The 14,216-nt window shown below is 42.1% G+C and overlaps 2 protein-coding genes and 1 pseudogene across 2 annotated transcripts in view; 1 reads left to right on the top strand and 2 right to left on the bottom strand.

Moving 5' to 3' along the window:
- The window catches only part of LOC123190738 (endonuclease 4), a 3,926-nt gene extending 1,068 nt beyond the window's left edge, over nucleotides 1-2,858 (top strand). The window contains exons 3-8 of the mRNA XM_044603453.1: nucleotides 1,437-1,529; nucleotides 1,698-1,837; nucleotides 1,940-2,032; nucleotides 2,134-2,201; nucleotides 2,292-2,362; nucleotides 2,484-2,858. Of these exons, the coding sequence (XP_044459388.1) occupies nucleotides 1,437-1,529; nucleotides 1,698-1,837; nucleotides 1,940-2,032; nucleotides 2,134-2,201; nucleotides 2,292-2,362; nucleotides 2,484-2,602 (584 nt within the window). The 3' untranslated portion in view covers nucleotides 2,603-2,858. The remainder of the gene's footprint in view (nucleotides 1-1,436; nucleotides 1,530-1,697; nucleotides 1,838-1,939; nucleotides 2,033-2,133; nucleotides 2,202-2,291; nucleotides 2,363-2,483) is intronic.
- Nucleotides 2,859-2,947: 89 nt separating this feature from the next.
- LOC123190739 (peptidyl-tRNA hydrolase 2, mitochondrial) lies at nucleotides 2,948-7,420 on the bottom strand. Its single transcript, XM_044603454.1, has 7 exons — nucleotides 6,921-7,420; nucleotides 6,753-6,811; nucleotides 4,191-4,250; nucleotides 4,024-4,093; nucleotides 3,528-3,597; nucleotides 3,406-3,432; nucleotides 2,948-3,300 (listed from the first exon to the last, which is right to left on the bottom strand). The coding sequence occupies exons 1-7, from the start codon at nucleotides 7,308-7,310 to the stop codon at nucleotides 3,251-3,253; spliced, it is 726 nt and encodes a 241-aa protein (XP_044459389.1). The 5' UTR covers nucleotides 7,311-7,420; the 3' UTR covers nucleotides 2,948-3,250.
- A 1,149-nt stretch (nucleotides 7,421-8,569) lies between these two features.
- LOC123190736 (uncharacterized) lies at nucleotides 8,570-13,852 on the bottom strand (annotated as a pseudogene).
- Nucleotides 13,853-14,216: the final 364 nt, after the last annotated feature.

The following is a 14,216-nucleotide window of genomic DNA, read 5'->3' as shown; positions in this document are numbered from 1 at the left end:
TGTGAACTTTACAAAAAGATTGCCATGTGAGCAGTACAAAAATGTCTAAAGTTGTCGTGTGACCAGTAAATACATTTGTAAAAGTTGACATGATTGTGGAGAACAAAATTATTTGAAGTTGTCATGTCGCGATTACAAAATCTCTACAAACTGCCATGGTTTTAGCAAACACAAAATAGTAATTTTTTGCTACATTAGTTTTTTTTTGAATTTTTTTGGCTACATTAGTCATGATCTAGAGAGGAAAAATTTGTAGAGTTGCCATATGACCAGTACTAAAAATTTATATATCTTCCGTGAATTATAGAATGAATTTGTAAAAATTTCCATGATATGTAAAAATGATGATGATGTATGTATAGCTGCCATGGGGTTATACGGTTACATTCTATGGTAAAAAAAAGAGTTCATGCACAAAACATAGAGAAGTTGCCATGGTATAAAAAAACTAGGAGACGGGGGGAGGTGGAGTTGCAATTAGGTAGATAATAAATTTTCCATGTGATAAGAACAAATATTTTCAAAAATTGATATGTTTTAGATAGAAAAATCGTAAATTTACCATGTGAATATTACAAAAACAATATGTCAATTTGCCATCATTTTGGAGCGAAAGTTTTCTAAAGTGCCATGTGACCAGTACAAACATTTTCTAAATATATAAATTTGCCGTCATTTAGGGACCAAAAGTTTATACTTGATTTTTCATGTTTTAAGGAGCTAAAAATCATAAATTTGCCATGTGACCATTAGATATTTACAAAAAAAATGTTGTCATGTTTCATAGGACAAAATTCCTAAACTTGCCAGGTGAACATTTCAAATTTTTCTAGATTTGCCTTGTTGTAGAAAATAAATTTGTAATTTCCATGTGACCATTATAGTTTTTCTAAATTTGTCATGTTTTGGGAAACAAAAAATTCTGATTTTTCATGTGACCATTACAAACATTTTTGAAAAACTTGCGTGTTTTCGAGAAACACCTTTTCTTAAAACTGCCTCTCGTGCGTCCACCTGCTACTGAAGCAACCAACCTATCCATGTGTCTGGTGAGTGGGCGGTTACAGATAACTGAATCATCATCATTCATTCAGATAAAAAGGCCGGCAGTTTCCCTCTTTGATGGAGAAGGAATATTATCATTTGGGGCGAGTTATTATTAGCTTGACTGGACGGTGGCATGCAATCGAGTATAGGTTCGCTCGTCTGATTGGGCAAAGGGAGTTATGCCCTCGTCACCCGCTCAAGCTTGGAGGCATGCATGCACGACGCGTTTGCCTGAGCAATCGTTGATGCCGCCAAGCTAATGTAACAGCTGTAGAGTTTCACGAGCAAGGACAACTAAACGCCCAACACAAGATCTCATCAGAATTTATGCAATTGGTCTTATTATTATGCCATGCTTCGATGCTCCTTTTGATTTTGATTTCTGGCAGGGGACTGCCACGACACCAAGGGGAACAAGAACGTGTGCGTGGTCGGGGCCATCAACAACTACACCGCCGCGCTGCAGGACTCGTCAAGCCCGTGTAAGCAATATAAGAGCATTTAGATCACTTTCTTCACAGGTGGCGTATATTGGTTTTTTCAATACGCTTGATAAGTGTATCATTGCATTGATAGAGGGAAACGGGGGCATATATTGGAGTATATGCAAGTACTAATACTGGATGCATGGCATGTATATCCTCGTCCAGATAATCGGACGGAGAGCCTGATGTTCCTAGCACACTTCGTCGGCGACGTGCACCAGCCGCTCCACTGCGGCCACGTGGAAGACCTCGGCGGCAACACCATCCTCGTCCGCTGGTACAGGAGGAAGAGCAACCTGCACCACGTACGTAACGTACCACCAGTAACAGTCGTCTCAGCTCCATCCACGATGATTCATAGTAGAATCATCAATAATCATATGCTTACCTGACTATATAATCACTAGGTGTGGGACGTGGACGTCATCGAGCAGGCCATGAAGGACTTCTACGGCAAAGACCAGGACGCCATGGTCAAGGCCATCCAGCGCAACATCACCGTAAGCCAAAGCCAGCAGCTTCTGCACTGAATTGCAGCATCACTTCAGCGTAATTTCACCTTGAGTGATTTTGACTGAGTTGTTCTCTTTCTTACCCACAGGAGGACTGGTCCAGAGAGGAGAAGCAGTGGGAGGCGTGCCGCAGCAAAACCAAGACCTGCGCTGACAAGTAGGCTCGCTCATCAGTCATGACGATGATCCATTCCAGATGCAAAACCGAATATAGGTTCAGAGGCTGACGGCTTGAAAATGAGTGCAGGTACGCTCAGGAGAGTGCGGTGCTGGCCTGCGACGCGTACAAGGGCGTCAAGCAGGACTCCACCTTAGGAGGTACCGTAGGAGATCGTCAATAAGAATGAATTAGATACATACTTTCGTATGCTTAACTAGTGATTGATTGTGGTTCATTTGGAACGAGTGCGATGAGATCTTTGTTGGAACTGAACTGCAGATGACTACTACTCCGCGGCGCTGCCGGTTGTTGAGAAGAGGATCGCTCAGGGCGGCGTCAGGCTGGCGGCGATCCTCAACCGGATCTTCAGCGGGAACGGCGAGCTGCAGAGCATCTGATCGATGCAATTTCGTCGAAATTAAGGGGGGAGAATACATCCTGCACTGCCTGACCATGTTATAGCTTCACCAAAATCACGAATTCGCAATTATATTTGGTATATATCCATCCACCAAAGCGCCTTCGAGTCGCTGCTGCAGCAAATCATTGTATCCGTATGAACATACGTATATGGTGGTGTACTGATTAACACCATTGTATTGTATTGTGTTGTATCCTCTTCACTTTCAGTATAAGTACTATGGTGATCTACTACTTCCAGTGTGCAAAATCAGACAAGAGAGTTCAGATAGTTTTTATTTTTCCTTTTCTTTTTTGTTTTGAAGGAGTTCACAAAGTTCATGGAAGGGAAACACCGCATTTATCCTTTTCAGATTTGTATCCTACACATGGAGAACGGTTCATTAACTACTCTGCCCCAAATCCAGAGAAAATTTACTTAAATCAGAGAGGTCTCCAAAGACAGCAGTCGTCGATACAAGTAAAAGTGGACAAAACCTCCTTCCAAACAAATCCTGGAAGAACGATATCAAGTAAACCAACAAAGCCAAGGTTCATTCTTCAGCAGGAGACCAGTGGAAGTATCATCGCTTGCAAAATTCCAGCATTGCTCTTTGAACTCCTATGTTTGAGATGTTGAAGTCGTGTTATAAGAGCTTCAGACCACCAGTGACATCGTCAACCATGTCAGCCGGCCCTGCTCAAATGAAACAGCACAATCAGCAGCGAGATATCAGCTCACTACAAGCCCACAAATTCTGAAAAACATGATACACTTGTGAAAATCATGCATGTAACTTACCAAGTATAGCCATGACTGTTCTGGAATCTACAGGATCGCAAGACAAAAAACAATTCAAGTCATAAACAGACATAATTAAACTGGATGAAGATAATTGAACAAATGAAGGTGAAAGAACTCACTAGGTGCAATCTGTGTTCTTCCAGCATCAATGGTAATGTGAGTTGGCAGATTCATAGATTTTGCTCTCCCCTGCACCCAAAAGTGGGCCCACATGTGATGGGACAAATAACATTGTTCCAAATGATAAGCATGTTTAAGATATAACCGCAAACTTACTTCCATTTTGTTTTAAATACATAGATTAAATAAACGATTTGTAAAGCAAGAAAATGGAGGATAAGACCAAGTAAGAATCAAATGTTTCAAGTTTCTAAAAAAATGGGAAGTGATGAAATTGTTGTTGATGTTTCAGGACAGGACACATTGACCTACAAAATTTCCAGTTTTTGTAAGATGTTTTTTTAATACTATCTTTTTAGTAATTTTAATTCCTCTGATAATTGTTTAAATGGAGATTATCTGATAAGAGCAAATTGTTTAATGACTGGTTTCGTTGATATACCCAAGGTGGTTCCAAGATTAATGTGCCAGTGAACAATAACGCAGAATACTTACTTGTAAAACAAGCATATCTTCCTCGCTTTCTACTTTCACAACCACCTTAACTTGGCCACACCTCTCCCATCTGTACAAGATAAAAATGAACGGAAATTTGTTTTCCCGTTTAGGAAACTTGATTATGTACTAGTACAAACAGCAGAAGTAGCTACTGATAACGATACCTTCGTAATGACTTTGGTGCTCTCTGCTGGAGTTTTTTAAACAAGCCCAGTGTTGCATGGCTGAGCAAACAGAAAAAGGAAACAACCAACCATAATTAGCCCACCACTCCCTTGTATTGAAAATAACAAAAAGCATAGTAAAATAAAAAGTGATCACTCATCCACTTCTAAAAACACTCAGAAGCAAAGATACACATGCTTTCTTAATTGAAATGCCACATGTTTTCATATACAGCATGTTTACCATTGTTCAAATATGTTGAATAACCATGATGAGTTCAAGCAACCACCTAGTGTTAGATTGTTAGGTTAACTGTTTCTAGTTCTAGACGAGTAGTCGAGTAGTCCCAATGAGGATTGGTGAATGCCATCATAGGGGTGAAAAATGAGTTTACTTTGGTACCTAGAGTGCTCCCTCACTGTCTGGCCAATCAAATCTGATGGAAACTATATTGGCTTGTTGGCATGGGTACAGAGATCAACATTTGGACATTGCAAAGGTTATAACGCAATAAGCATTAAATTTGCCATGATTTTTGGAGCACCAAATGAAACCTTATCTTTGATAAAGAAGTAAAGCTGGCTTAGGTATTACGGGAGACACTATAGAATATACCATCTATCTATTTTTCAAAAGAAAATGACAATTCCAGTTTGGGATTAGGAGAAGCAGCCAGCTGGTTTGGGCATCAGATCAAACCAAAATAGTCTTTCATTCCCTCACCCCCTCCATCTCTATGCCTTTTTTACGTAAGACGTAAGGAATACAGATCACATTCATGGATTGTATACTAAAGCTGCAGGATATATCAGAGTCTTGGACGTAACCTATCCGTCTTTCTGGTCAGTGGCAGTTACAGCTAACTGCTTCATCATTCAGATAAAAAGGTATATGCCAACAGTTTCTCTCTTTGGTGGATCACATCTCACAAGGAATATTATCATTTCAGGTGAGCCATTATCATCTTGACTGGATGTCGACATGCTGACTGGCCTGCCAATCGGGTATAGTTTTGCTTGTCTGATCAGGCAAGGGAGTTAGGCCCTCGTCACCTACTCAAGAGAGCATGCACGACACATTTGCCCGAGCAATGATGTCCAAGCTCTCCCTGATAAGTGTTGATGCCGTCAAGATAATGTAACGGTCGTATACGTGCTTTTCTTTCCCCTCTTGTAAGGTGACTAGGGCAAAGCCTTCCTCCCCTTGATCTCCGCCGATGAGCCCGTGGATTCGCCTCCCATCTACATGCCTCTCCGGCGGCCGGTGGCGGGGAGGGGAATCCTGGTACCTCAGCTTTGGCGCGGCTAGTAGATATGCAGTGTTTCCTTGCTGTCTGATCAAGGAAATCTGATGGAAAATATATAGGGTGGTTGGTATGAGTACAAAGATCAACATCGGGACATTGCAAAAGTTCTACCGCAATAAGCATTCATGCAGCCATGATAAATTTTTGCCTCGGTTTTTGGGAGGACTGAATACTGGTGATCAGAAACCTTGGGTGTGTTTGGATGGTGGCCAAAATCAAAAAAAGGGCAACCTGGTGCATGTAGCTCCCGCTTGCGCAGGGTCCAGGGAAGGGTCCGACCACTTTGGGTCTATAGTACGCAGCCTTTCCCTACATTTCTGTAAGAGGCTGTTTCCAGGACTTGAACCCATGACCTCATGGTCACAAGGCAGCAGCTTTACCACTGCGCCAAGGCTCCCCTTCATGACCAAAATTTTGGTCTATATTTGGATGGCAACCAACTTTTTGGCATGCCAATACTTCTTTTACCAATCTAGTTCACTTTTCTTGCCAATGTCGGCCAATTCGTGGGCAAGCAAAAAACTCCACCAAAATTTTGGCCAGCCAACTATATGCTAGGGTAAAGCTAGGCTAAAAGCAAACATACCCCTTGTCTTGGATAAAGAAGCCAGCTGGCTTAAGTGTTATGGAAAATACTACCATCTAGTTTTCAAAACAAATAGCAATTGCGAAGAATTAGGTGAGGCGGCTACCTGGTTTGAGCATCAGGCCAAACCAAAATAGTCTTCCATTCCTTGAACCCCTACACCCCAATACTTTTTGTAATGTAAAAGTAAGATGTAAAGAATGCCAATTGCAGTCATGAACTGTGTACTATAGCTGCAGGATAGTTCTAAGAAAGGACATGACATGCACCATTGGCACTTCGCAGACATGTTCATAGAAAACAAGTAGCAAGAAAAATAACAGATTGCCACATGGCTTTGGCATGAACAATTTGTGTGCAACTGCATTCATTCCAGAAAAACATCTATATTAACAGAAAGGGAAATTTTGTCTACTTCATAATCATTGTTCAATTTGAAGCTCATAAAAATATGTCATGATCAGCTGTAACAACAATCTAAAGTGTCAAACAGGTATGCCAGCCCAATAACGCCTGTTGTAAACAGTAAACATGGGCAAACTTAACAAGACATCAACTCTTAACAACATGATACACTGACCATTTCATCACTCTGTGTTAACCATCGATATCGGTTCCCAATCTAGCAAGTTTCTATTCTTAGCCAATCCCGATACTGAAATGTGTTACCTGCATTGCGCAGCGATTTTCCCCTTTCCCATCTTCAGGTCGTTTCTCACAACAAGCACCTGCACCAGCAAGAACATCAACCAAGTTATTTCCCATTCTCTCCCCCAAATGAAAATACCAAAATCCGAGTAAAGGGAAGAAGTGCTGGCTAGAAAGAAACTCCAATACCATCTTGAAATCCTCTATTATCTTGGCGAGGTTCTCGATCTCCAGGGGGGCGGAGGCGGTCTGGGCCTGCGCCCTCTCGGCTTCCCTGGCGGAGTCGGACTTGGTCACCACGTTCCGGGACCAGAACAGCAGCCTGAGCCCGGTCCGCTTCCGCCCGGCGGCTCGCTTCGCCGGCCGGGCGCGGCCGGAATTTTCGTCATCATCTTCGTCCGAGTCGTCCTCGGAATCGTCGTCGCCGGAGTCGGGGGCGGCGGCGGCGTGGATGGGGAGGCGGGCGAGGGCGAGGAAGTAGCCGAGCGCGAAGCAGCCGGCGGCGCCCGCGATAGCGGTGGCCGCGCCAGGGAAGGAGGCGGCCACGGGAAGAGATAGGACGGAGGCGGAGGCGCCCATCGGGGTCGCCGTCGCCGGTGGCGGCGGCGGCGGCGGCGGGGCGATGGGGCGAGGGGTAGGGGAGAGAGGAGTGGGAGGTGGTTTGGGTGTTACGACACCGTGGGGTTTGGGGATTGGTGGTTTTGGCGAGGTGAAGCTGACACGCGGGGCCCATGGTTCAGTGGGTGTGTCCTGCCCAGCGGCGTGGTTTTTTTTTTGACAGGAAAAAAAACCACGCTGCTGGACAAGACACACAGTTTAATGGGTGTGTCTTGCCCAGCGGCATGGTTTGGTAAACGCGCCCCGTTGATCGATTGGAAATTTGCAATTGAGCGTTCGATGCTGTTTTTCTTTGGACAGCGAGCGTGCGACGCTGCTTGATTTTGCTTGTCAATTTTTGATAAGCTTAGAAAATGCCAAATGTTTTTGGCATCAGTCATGCTCTCAGCACTACATAATACTAGTTGGTTGTTTTTCACGTTCAGATGTATATTGTCAGAGTCCTTGTTTTAGAAGAAGACATCGTCCGAGCCTGAGAAAAGGCTCAAACCTAGCCCGACTTACAATTACCCAAACCCCAGACAGAATTATAATGATCAACCACTTGCAAGCATCAAAAAGAAATAAAAAAGAAACTACCATGGTCAAACAACCTCAGACGACAAATGCATGCTGCAAATAAGTTTGTGCACAGACCGAATACAACACAAGCAACTACCAAGATGAACCAAGGAAATGAACTTGATCCGTCGGGGTCTTCGTCCGCTAAAGCAGCTAGCACTAGACAAGCAGCACAAAACTTGTTGGGGGCTCCAATATGAAAGGTGACGGCCCAAGTCCATTCCTGAATGATGAACAACATGGGCACATCGACATCCATTCGGATCAAAAGGATGCCGCACCGTCGGAAGGAGAAGTGGTTCCCCCGAGAATCCGAATGGTCGTGTGGCAACCGGGAGCACCATGGGAAGGACACAACAAGCAGACCACAGTTAGCTCCACCAGAGGTCTGTCGACGCCATTGCACGACCACGAACCTGCACTTCAGAAAAGGAACGCGAACCAAATCGACACGGCGAGAAAGGTCGACACCGCCACATTATCGACCCTGAAGAACGAAGCCGCATAATATAATGATAGGAGTAAACATGCATACTGACGGATCAAGGCGAAATAGTGTGGAGACCCTCTCCAATAGGGGTGGATCAATACGATAGAATTAAATGTCATTCTATTATTTATAGAAAACAAAAGGAAATATGTTCGGGTGAAACACAAAATGCCACGTGATTATAGATTATATAATATATAGTTTTTTTTAATTTGTAGCAACACATGCCGATGTTGAACTTGTATATGTAGGCAATAGCTTAAATTCAACACATAGTTGTGTCTATTCATAATGACCCTTTGGTGGAGGCGCCGAAGATGTCGTTGCGGTCATTTTTATCCGCCACACAGTGGGTTTTTTCACCCCAGAGTCTTTGGTTGGAGTTGCCGATGGGGTCTCCACAGTTTGTTCACTCTTCTTGTGACTTATGCCTTGTAATTTCTCCTTCATGTTTTCAACTCCAACAATTTCCAATCCCTTATCTGGCAAAGTAGCTCGCTCCACCCCCCTTTTATCCAAATCCATGTTTGCGGCTAGAACACTTTGCAATTTCCTTTTACTATTATTAGCAAAGGCGGTAATCTCTTTATTTATCTTATTTAATTTTTGAATCTGATCACTTAGTTTCGCATTGTCATCCAGAATAGTTTTCATCTCCTTCTCTTTCTCCTTGGCTTGCTCCTCGGCCTTTTTATTCTTCTCCTCTGACCCCTCCAGCTTACGGTGCAAAACTATGTTTACACCTGCAACCTTTTCACAAAAATATTTCAGCTTCACTGCTTGGCCCTCTACTACCTGGAGCTGATCGTTCAGTTTCCTGTTCTCAGCCACAACACTCTCCATTTCACTTTCTGCCTCCTTGGCTCTGTCCTTGGCCTTTTTATTCTCATTCTCTAAAACCTCAATCTTATTGTGCAAATCCATGTTTACAGCTGCAACACTTCCTGAGAAGAAATCTAACTGTAAAACTCGGTCCTCGGCCTCCCTTTTATTAATTTCAGATTCCTGGAGCTGAGCATTCAGCTTCATGTTGTCAGCCACAGCACTTTCCATTTCTTTTTCTGCCTTTCTAGCACGTTCCTCAGCCTCCTTCTTATCTCTCTTTAACTCCTGGACCTGATCGTGTAGTTTCATGTTCTCAGACACAAAATTTTCCAAACTCCCTTTCCATTTCCTACCCAGATCCTCCATATCTTTCATTATCAACAATGGTAGAGCTATACTGCTCTCATTGACCTGGTTCTGCGGTTCTACCTGCAAGAAATTTAATTAGGCGTAAAACAATCTGTTAGACTATCTACAAGTGCATTACGCACACATAGAAATAACGTACAATTTATTTATTTTTGAACTATGCACGAGGACTGTATGTGAATAGATAGAAACATAAAGTCAGATTACAAGCGACCCGAGGAGAAACGAAAACAGGCTCTCTGAAGACTACTGATCTAACTACAACCAAAGTAGAAGAGCAGTTGCACAGCAGAGCAGAAGTAGCATGTCATTGGCTAGCAACTAAGTGTTCCCTACCTGCTTGTAACGACAGAGCATGCTGAAAAACCCTCCACCATCCAATACCCTGCTTGTAACTAACTGAAAAACCCACCACTTATTCGCAAACTAGAAGTTGCTACCAGGGACTTTATGTTCGCCACATGGGTGGCGTTTTAGACATAGTCTCGATCCCTCCTGGTTATTTCAGGCATTTGTGCCTATATATGTTAACGTACTTATCACTTTGAAAGTACGAACAATCCTAAACTGTTGGACTGTGTGCATCTATCCAAAAAGCCAAAGAGCGCGCATCTGCGTGAAGCTCTTAGCAACCTCACGTCGAAACCACGCTCTTGGATCGTTAAAGAACGGGAATTTTCGCTAACCTGAATGTCATCTGCATTCCCCTTCTTGTTGTCAATGCGTGGATTATCTCTCCTCCAAATCCATGGTTTTTGAGGTTTATCTAACGACCAAAGCCCTCGGCGTGCCTTTTTCGCCTCTCTCTGCCACTGAACAAAACAATTGATCAAAATGTGAGAGAGAACATCATGCCATGTATAATTAAGGATGAGAAAATCACACATTATAGGCATTCGCCTTGGAGTTTTGCCCACTGATTAATAACAAACCGGCATCATATGCTAAGTTATGGGGTATAAAAAATGCTTGTAAGAATTATTTTGAAGATGCTAGAATGATTTTTTTGGGGGGAGGGGGGTATAAAAAATGGATTGAGATCAAATATCTTACTTTTGCAAATTCAGGACGTTTGTCGCACATTTTGTAGTGCCAAGCAAAGCCCCCTTTCAGCATTTGTTCCTGAAGAATTTAGACACAAACATCACAGAACTGCAGAAAAAAACTGTGCAAGCTAGATCATATTTTTTTTCGATAAAAGATCAGATCTACTTTCTCACTTGGATAAAGACGTCGTCACAGTAGATGTCACCAAGAGATCGTCCATATTTGTCTGGCCCATACACAAGAATCGAAACACGCTTCCCCCAATAAGCCTCACCAATTCATCCTTTGACTCCATGCCATATTCCATATCCAGCTCCGGTGCATCAATCCCCCTATTGATTCACACAAAGTAAATGCACTCTTCTCTTGAAGCCTATTGTAAAAGCCTATGGCACGACATATGATCATTAATTAATTCTCATAAGACAATACGTAGTAGTTACTATAAACTTTGACGAAATAGATAAAAAGTACGAGTTGTGACTTGAGCCGAATAATTTTGGTTATCGGTAGAGACAAGACCCTAGGTCTGCCCTGGTGGTCAAATCCGGCAACGACGATGTTTGTGCGGTGTTACTTTCAAGAAGGCATTGCTGGTGAAGGCATTGTTGCTAGCATTTGGGGTGAAAACAGAGTATGTAGTCTTTGTTGACTGAGTCTGGCAGCGACGAGGCAAGTCTCGATGGAGTTGTTGCTTTATAAATAATATAAAATAACTTTTTATGGGTAGATATAGTCCTAAGGTCAAACACAAGTTAATCAATAAATATAATGAACAAATATGAGTTATTTTGGCCTTTATATTTGAACACTTTTGAAGATGAATTCTATATTATAAGTTTCAAACTATTATGTTATAATTTCTTAATAATTCAAATTTATATTAAATATCCTTTAAAAATTTGTAGCTACAACACTAAAACTGTCATTTAATTGTAGAAATAGTACAACAACAACAACAACAACAACAACAACAACAAAGCCTTTAGTCCCAAACAAGTTGGGGTAGGCAATGAAATTTATTTTTTATTAAATATATGTTTCGTCGTTTGAAAAGAAGAATGCATTTACATAATTAAAAATATATTTCATCGACTGAAATTGAAACTCCCAAGTACATCATAGGCAGGTGGCACTTGCAACTTGTCACTATTGACTACAAATTTTCTGTGGCAGGAAAAAGAAAGCCAATCTACAGTGCTGGTGAATGGCTACAAATTTTGCATGCATTGTCCATTTGGACTCCATGAGTACTCAAAATGACCATGTGGACAACGGAAATAGGACTAGCTCTATACGATATGCTAGATGTTGTCATTTACAAGGCTAGCTAGTCAAGTACATTGAACTTTAAAAACAACACCATCCATGTAAAGAATTAACAGTATACATACTTCATTCTAATTTTGTATTTCGGTGGATCTCGGATGTTTGTATCACCTGCAATCCTGCTCACAGAAATACTGAATGAGACATTACAGGTTACAAGACGACAGAAAATATATCATGACAGCCCGTGTTTCGGTTAATGTAATTGAATTTCAATTTGAATTTAAATCCAAATTTTGCTCAGTTCAGTCAGATTTAGATGTTTTCACAAATTCACTAGATACATAGTATATTCACATATGCAACAGAATTAAGCATTGCGATTTAATTAGTTTTAGTGACACCAAATTCACTAAAAAAATATTGTTTACTCTTATCAACAAATATTTCGCGTGCGCATATTGAAGTAGCTAGTTTTCCAGCGAGGCAGGGAGAGGAAATTAAAGCTAGGTCATATATTTGAAGTGAGGGAGCAGGGACAGGAAACTAAATCTAGCTAGGTTGAGTTAATTTGCATATACCTCTCCTCATAAGCAGTGAAGCCATCACCGTCTCCAATGCACTTTCGATTAACCTGTGCGCGTGTTTATCCATGCATGTAACAAATTAAGATCACTTTACTAGATGCTGGCGGTAACAAACTAACTTAATCAGGGTTGTGAATGATGGATTATCGTATCTGACCCGTGACGTTTTGAGCACGGACTGCACACCCTCCGGCAGCGACTGTGGCGGCGGGCATGGATGAGGAGGATCACTGGGTTTTGGGATATTCTGTTCTGTTGCAGGCCCGAGGATATCTATCCTGCTGCTGGTGCCTCCATCTGTAGCAGTACTGTTTGTCTTGCAATTTTCCAACTGCAAGAGCATACACAAATTAGGCACAGGTGAATCACAAAATTTATTAAAAAAACACTATACTAATTACATACTCCCTAATAATTTCCACGTTGATCAGAGAGAAAAAATTACAAGCCAGCCATCGTGAGGACTAATGTTTTATTTCAGGTTTTAGTCCTACTCCCCTAAAAAAAGGTTTCAGTCATATTGACTTTAAGTGGAATATGAGTGGTGACCGGCCCCTACCTACAACTTTTCAAGTTGCCTACCTCGAGCTTTTAGCAGGTTTTTGGTGAATTCAAGATTCATGTTGAGTGTAGGAAAATCATACAATTAAGATGGGAGCAGGCAAAGGTATTCTTGTGTGAAATTCGATGAAAGATCCTAAACCCAAAGTCCTTCAAAAATCCACTCTAACCACCTAAAAATTTTCAGAAGCGTAGTACAGTCTAGTAATGATGCTCAACTTTTGACCACCTGAATTTCATCACAAAACCGACATAATCTCAGCGTTACAAATCAACAAATTTCTTGTATTGTCATCTTCAATGCAGATAATGAAAGAGTTGTTTCATCCAAAAGAAGTTTGACCAGGAATTAAAATAGGTGCAACAGCGATAAACTTCACACGCAAAAAAAAGCTGGCTTGCCGTGGCCGGAGCACAGGTATACGCACTAGGCAAGGAAGCACGTACCATGGAGGTTGCCTCGACGGCATGCCATCCGCCGAGAGGCTGCGGCTGGTCTTCCACAACGCCGGCCTGGAGCTCGAGAACGGAGACCACCTGTAGCTGCTGGTTGTCACCGCCGCCATGGTCATCTTTCTTGACGCCGGCCTGGTGTATGTTCCCCATGAGATCTAATATTAATCAGTGCTATGGGTAGCTCCGTCCTCTATGCTTCTGCTTGTTTTGTTTCGAGAATCCCGGCTACCTTAAATCTGTGTGCTACTTGGTGGGCAGGTGAAACAGATCATATCGGAAGCAAGTGGTTGGGTGGTGGGGTTGATGTCGCTAATCTAAGAAAGTGGAAAGACTAGCATAGTGTAAAAGGATCGGGCACATCCATTGCACCCAGCAAAAGCATGGTTGCATCTTCTGCTTTTTGATTGTTTTGCCTGTGGATATAGACATCATGTACTATATATGTACGGGAGGGTATATATATATTAGCCAATTCTTATCCTTCTTCTGTGTTGAGAACGGGTTTGTAAACCAAGGCCTTTTTGATTCTTGGAAACACTCACATGCATGCATGTATACGATTCGTCGAAACATTGGCATGTTTGGGCTTTCAAACATGAAAGAAAATAAAAATTTGTATGAACAATCATTTCATGGAGGTACATCATTTCATTCCGACTCAATAATGTGAATGAAAGTCGATCGGATTTCTCGCCCCAATCA

Source organism: Triticum aestivum, chromosome 2A (genome assembly GCF_018294505.1).
Source record: "Triticum aestivum cultivar Chinese Spring chromosome 2A, IWGSC CS RefSeq v2.1, whole genome shotgun sequence".
NCBI lineage: Eukaryota > Viridiplantae > Streptophyta > Magnoliopsida > Poales > Poaceae > Triticum > Triticum aestivum.
The sequence above is the reverse complement of the archived record's forward strand: the minus strand, read 5'-3'. Positions and strand labels throughout refer to the sequence as shown.

What these genes read in the sequence shown, in the direction of transcription:
- LOC123190739 (XM_044603454.1), bottom strand. Translation starts at nt 7,310, where the DNA reads ATGGGCGCCTCCGCCTCCGTCCTATCTCTTCCCGTGGCCGCCTCCTTC. An exon ending in TAATAGAGGATTTCAAGATG is followed by an intron (nt 6,812 to 6,920) that starts GTATTGGAGTTT and finishes TTGCTGGTGCAG; the next exon opens with GTGCTTGTTGTGAGAAACGA. An exon ending in AAGAACACAGATTGCACCTA is followed by an intron (nt 3,433 to 3,527) that starts GTGAGTTCTTTC and finishes GCGATCCTGTAG; the next exon opens with ATTCCAGAACAGTCATGGCT.